The sequence below is a fragment of the Onychomys torridus genome, chromosome 8 (assembly GCF_903995425.1).
Source record: "Onychomys torridus chromosome 8, mOncTor1.1, whole genome shotgun sequence".
In the NCBI taxonomy this organism is placed as follows: Eukaryota; Metazoa; Chordata; class Mammalia; order Rodentia; family Cricetidae; genus Onychomys; species Onychomys torridus.
In genome coordinates this window covers 64,851,685-64,857,684 of record NC_050450.1, presented here as the reverse complement: position 1 = coordinate 64,857,684, position 6,000 = coordinate 64,851,685, and the positions used below count along the sequence as shown (strand labels likewise).

General features: G+C 53.0%; 1 protein-coding gene across 1 annotated transcript in view; it reads left to right on the top strand.

Moving 5' to 3' along the window:
* The first annotated feature begins 344 nt into the window (after nucleotides 1-344).
* Nucleotides 345-6,000, top strand: part of Abr (ABR activator of RhoGEF and GTPase) — a 147,549-nt gene continuing 141,893 nt past the window's right edge. Inside the window, exon 1 of the mRNA XM_036195785.1 lies at nucleotides 345-913. Within this exon, the coding sequence (XP_036051678.1) occupies nucleotides 853-913 (61 nt within the window). The 5' untranslated portion in view covers nucleotides 345-852. The remainder of the gene's footprint in view (nucleotides 914-6,000) is intronic.

Sequence of the window (6,000 nt, the reverse complement as noted above, 5' to 3'; positions counted from 1 at the left end):
TGCTTCAAGGAGCCCATGTGAGAGATAGTCCTTCCTCCGATGGCAATGTTTGACTCTGACCCCTGCGGGCCGCCTTACTTTAACCACCCATCCCTGGTGTGAATAGATGGACGCTTTAAGGTTTGATAGGAAACAATCCCTGGGTGGCCCAGCCTTCCAGCAGGACATCGTTACCCTAGTCCACGCTGCGATATATCTATGCTTGTCTAGGGGTGGGGCCTGGCAACGGCACCAGCCCCAAAATCGTGCTTAGAGATCCTGGGGTGGCAGGTGATGTCACCCCTGCGAGCCCATAGGTCTCTCTAGTCTGCGGGTTGCCAGAATATCTGCTGAGCCCAATCGGAGGAGGAGGGGAGCCTCTGGCCCTGCGCCGCCTCCCGGAGACCCCGCGGGAGTGCTGTGCGCCGGCTGGAGGCCGTCGGTGGGGCTGCGGGCTGCTCTCACACCCCACCGGCCTTCTGCGGCTAGGGGTGGGCGCGCTGAGCCTCACGCTGATTGGTTGCCGCCTCCGCCCCCCGCCCCGAGCGCAGCGCAGCCCCGGGGAAGTTGCTAGTTGGCGCGCGGGCTGCGGGGCCGCGGCTCCCGGATCCGCAGCGGGTTAGCCGTGGCCGCAACGGCACACTGGACTCCCGGGGTCGCTCCCCCGCCCTCACCTCGGCAGCTCGGGCTTGCTCCTCCCTGCTACCTGTTTGCCTGGCGCGCCCTCCTCCACCCTGAGCTCTGCAACTTCGGCCTCCGAGTCTGGCCGCCCCTCCCGGCACCCCGCCCGCCGGCGCCCTCCCTCCTTTGTTGTGCGATGAGGGTCGGGTTTCCCATCTGACCAAGGAGCCGCTATCGCGCGGAGCCGCGGGCATGGAGCCGCTTAGCCACCGGGGCCTGCCGCGCCTCTCCTGGATCGACACCCTCTACAGCAGTACGTGTGCGCTTTGGCCGGGGATGGGAGGGAGACCCTGCGCCCTCCCAGGATCCCTGACGCCCTCTGGGTCCCAGGTGCAGCCAGGCACTGGCGAGGGTTTGCGGGCATGGTCCTCCAGGTGTGCAGCCGGCCAGGAGGAGGAGCAGCGGTTGTGGGGTCGTTAAAGCAGATGTGGGGGTTGGTGGGGGCTTGAACGCACTGGGGCCGGGGGAATCGTGTTACCCCTCCCACCTGTTGTGTAACCCAGCACTCCAGCGCTCTGTGAGTGGGGAGCGCCCTTTTTAGGGCGCTACCTCGGCCTTCTGGATTGGCAGCTTTTCTCCCCACGTTGAAGCAGAAAGGCCATTTTGGGAAAAGTCTTTGGTGCTCTAGTTTACGACCTCAGGGACATTCTGAAGCCGATGTGTGATTCGGGTAGATGATGGGATCAGGTTGGAAGAGAGACTGTAGGTACGGATCTCCGTGGGGGCCATTTGGATGGAAGAGCCAACCCCCTAGCTCAGCAGTCTTTCTTGCCAGCCTCATCGCCACCCCCATTATCATCACTACCTCCCCCCCCCCCCAGAAAAGCAAATGAAGAAAGAAAAAAAAAAAAACCTCCGGTACTCCACCCCCTCGTTCCCAAATCTGCTGCGATCATGTGATAGCTCTTGCACAGCCTGGGGGATGTGTAGTTGATCACTGGGACTTACTCAAACGGGAACCATTTTTCCCCCACCCCTTACCTTAGGTGGCAGTGCCATGCCGTTCCCCTCCCCCGAACTCATTGACATTCTGGCGTTGGGAGATGGTCCTGCTGGCCTCCAAGGAAGACAGTGGGTGTTGCTCTTTATTGTGGTAATGCTGGGAGCCCTCCCACTCTCAGCACACCCCAACTCTGAGGCAGGTACAGCTAGGTGGTGACTATGAACATTAGATACCACGGAACAAGGACATTTTGAAGGGTTAACCTGGCTTGAGTTCTCTTTTTAATAGTCACATTCCAGCGGTGAGAGGAGATGATGTTTTGAGCCTGGAGATCTTGCTTTGGTGTCTCTGCATTGCCCATTACCCAGCTCTGCCCTCTACATCCCTTTGGGTCCAGCCTCTGTCTTCTGCTCCCTCTGGGTCCATGCCCTTTGCTCCCTCTGGATCCTGTACATCTCATATCTTCTCCCCAGCCTCTTATTCCAGTTTCCTACCCCTCCTCCCAGGAGCTCTCCTTATAATGGTTCATTCTGCTTTGGGTTTTCAACATCAAAGAGGCAAATCTGGTTCCCCTGGGTGTCCATTCTGGCCAAACTCAGCCAGTCCATCTGCTCTTTTCCAGTAGAGGCCAGCATCATTGGGTGAAGGTCAGGGCTCACAGCTGTGTGGCATGTGTGTACACGTGTGTCTGTGCAAATGGGGACACACATCTGTTCAGAGGCCTGATGCAGATCAGCTCCTGACTCAAAGGACGGATTAGTGACCTCTGTTTAGCTGAGCTCTTGCAAATAACAGTCATAACAATGCCTCATATTCATCTGCTCCTTATGATCTTGGGTATTTCTGGCTCTCTGCAAAACCCGTTCCTGGTTTCCTTATTTCCCAAAACGTTGAATCTTGTGGAAAGCAATTTGTGGTTTTCTTTCTATTCCTAAAGTTACTTCTATAACTTGATCATCCAAATCCCCACCTCTAGCCCCAGCCTGGAGTGCTGGGGCAAAATTGCCTTGAGATTTCTTGACCAGAGGAATGTCAGAGTAGGGAATTAGGCCAAGGGCCTCTTTGGGGGTGCTCTGTAAACCAATCCTCACTCCGAGAGACTGGCACCTGAGCTATCTAATCTATTGTAAGGCCCTGGGGCAGCTGGAGGGAGGGTGAGGTGGTGGGCAGAGGCACTAACTTGGCGTAGTGCGTGGTGTCCCTGCCTCACTTTCTGGAGTGGCGTGTTTGGGAGTCTGTAGCAGAAGGGAAGGTTCTATGCAGTCATATTTGGGCTGCTAGCCATCAAGTTTTCTTTTTGACAAGAACCTAAGTTAAATAAATAGCCAGGCTGTCATTTGCCTGGCAGTGTAGTTTTGCGGCTTCCTGGGAAGTTCCTCTGCCTCTGTGAAAGCTTTTTGCTTACCAGACTCGCAGGTCCCCACAAATGCTAGGTCCAGGCATTGTGAACGGGGCACAAATGGCCGTCAGTGTGACCCCTTAAGAGATGTGAAGTGATACAGCGGTAGAGGCTCAGTGTGAGTGATGTTCGTGTGAAAGCACTCATAGCCTTTCTGGCTTGTTCAGAGTGTGCCAAGGACTGTGCTAGGTACTTTCTTCCTTCCATTTCCAAACCTCATTGCCCCGAACTCTTACAGATTAGCAAGGGAGTGGGGCGCTGAGTAAACGTCAGTCATGGACTTACAGTCACACAGCTGATAAAGGACAGAAGGGAATTCAGATCATACCCGGGCCTATAAGGAGGACTTGAGTGCCTCCCAGATGTGTCTGAGCTTCCTCAAGGCCCTGGGCTGTCATGCAGTTGGGGGCACCTCTCTCTTTAGTCCTGTTCTCAGATGTTTCCCTGAAATGATCCCGCAAAGTAAGCGGCTTTGGCAACTCCGGGCCTGGTTTCGGAGCCCATGCCACATTAAGAGGCTCCCTCTAAAGCCAGTGGCCTTCTACTCCTGTCCCACTAGCCACCAACCGTTCCCACAGACTTCTTGTTGCTGGAGTCCCTGGCCTCTTCTTTCTGGTGGCAGCAGAAGGAGAGTGCCCTTCATCCCAGGTTGATGGTCCCTTGTAAAGGTGGTAGCAGCAAACCCCCTCTGCTTGTAGCTGGAGTCCTGCATGGCTGGGCCCTGGATATACGGTAGGCACAAGGAAAAGCGTTACATCAGTTCCCAATGTGATCTGGGACTGACGGGGGCAGGATTCTTGGCCCCAATAGCCTAAAGTAGTCGCTGAGGGCTGCGGCCACCTCAGGTTCCTGCCTCTTTACTTCTCATTTTCTGTATGGATGTAATGCTGCCAGCTCCCTCCTCAATGCTTTGTCTTGGTTCTTCCCCAGTAGCTGGTATGAGTCTCTCTGTGGGCTTTCCTTCTTTCTCATAATTCCTATGTGTCTTTTCATCAGTCACCCTTTCCACCAGACACACTTCCTGCCCTCTCTACTGTGCCATGGAGGTAATCTGGACTGGATTAAGTTCTGTGTAGGAACACAAACCCAAGGATAGTCTGAAACTCTGCCTGTCCCTCCCAAGTAGAGACAGCCCCCGAAGCGGATCTGGACTGAGACACATGTGTGCACCAGGCAGGCTCATGGTTTAGCTCTTCTTCAGATGGGAAGTCTTTAAGTATGTGCTCTAGATGTATTTAGAAGGGAGGCACAGGGCTGCATTTTCAGGACCTCCTCTTTTGCCATTTTAGCCTCCTCTATCCCAAGCAATTCAGTACAGATCCCAGACCCGCCTACCCTGCTGAGCCAAGCAGAAGCCTATGCTTTCTTGGACTCCATAGAAGGCAGAACATGACCATCTGTAGTTAGAAGAAACCCGCCTTATGGAATGAATGTCTTTTCCTCCAGTAGCTTTCAAAGACTAATTAGTCTCTTGCTATATTTCCGTGCCCCTTATAGAATCATCGCCTGTATGCCAGCGGTTATGAGGATACAAACCCTTCTCAGACCATCTTAAGCCCCTCCTCCTCGTCCTATATTTGCTGTGTACCTTAGGGCCGAGCCACCAGCCCCGAGTTTAATCAGAGTAGCTCGCCCAGCCGGGCTCCATCAGACTGCTCCTGATGTTCCAGTGAACACCTGCAGATGGGTGTTCTCTGCTGAGTAGTAATATATTCCTTCTTGTCAGCACCAGTCCATAATTGTCATGACAGTTGGAGTCTCAGAGGTAGGACTGACAGAATAATTAAGTCACCTGTTCAATAAAACTTGGTTTGTTGTGACCGTTGCTGTTACTCGGAAAAAGGAAGGGACGGTGGGACCGTTTGTGGGGAATTAACTAGGAGGTGCTTCTTGGGGTTGGATTGGATGATGGGGAGGCTGTTGAAAAAACCCGTTTTGCCTTTGTCATGGGGGCAGGATGGAATGCTTAGGCTGTTCTCTGAGGTATGATATGTTTCCTGGGATGGTTCTGTACCTTCCTTGTGCCCACTCCTCTGTAAAGTAATGTCTCTCAGGGGCGTCACGTGGGTCAGTTAATGTCTGTTAACATCTTTGAGAACTGCCTGGCTGTCCAGCTCATCACAGTCTCATGTTCGATCAGGTTCTGGGAGAGCCTTGCATCTGAGATCATCAGGTGAGAGAACTGATAGGAACCGAGCACTGTGCAAATGTTCTACTCAGCTGTACCCACAGAGTTTTAGGGAGCACCTGGCTAGTAGCTCATGCATAAGCCCTCAGTAGTTTTTGGTGGTGTAAGTTTGAGAGGGAGCAAATATTTTCCCCCTTACTTTTTTTGGCTTCTTTAACTCCTGACTCCACCAGAAATCCCAGAAACACATTATCTGACCCATTCATGAGTTTCCCAGCATTTGTATTTGGTAATTGTAGTAGCGGGTAGTGAATTTGGAGACCCCCCAGGGGAGTCCTGTGCTTTGCCAGGGCCTGTGATTGGAAGACTTCTCTGCTGTGTTTGTGTTGCTTAAGCCTTGTGGGAAAAACCTGCAGCTCCACTTCAGATGGTTCCGGGACAAGCCTGATTCCCTTACCTTAGGTTTTAGGCTGTGGTGGGCTAAGGGGATGTGTGGGGATACTGCCCACTGTGCTTACAGGGTCTTAGCGGTTTTCTCTGAGAGTTGCCTGGATCTGTGAGAGAAGCATGCAAGCTTGTCTGTCTCCAGAGTTGTCAAAAGGGAGACAAGCTCTCATGTAGCTGGGACTAGCCTTGAACTCACTGTGTAGCTAAGATCTTGAACTCTTGGGACTCATTCCCCGAACACTTGGGATTACAGGCTTTATGCAGCACTGGAGAGCTAAACCAGGGTTTCATGTATTCTATACAAGTGCTCTGCTAAATAAGCTATATCCCAAGCCAGGCTGGAGTGTTTTGCTGTATGACTTAGTCTGCTTATACCTTGTATTTCTTAAGGTAAGATTTAGTCACTTGGAGCTGTGAGGACCT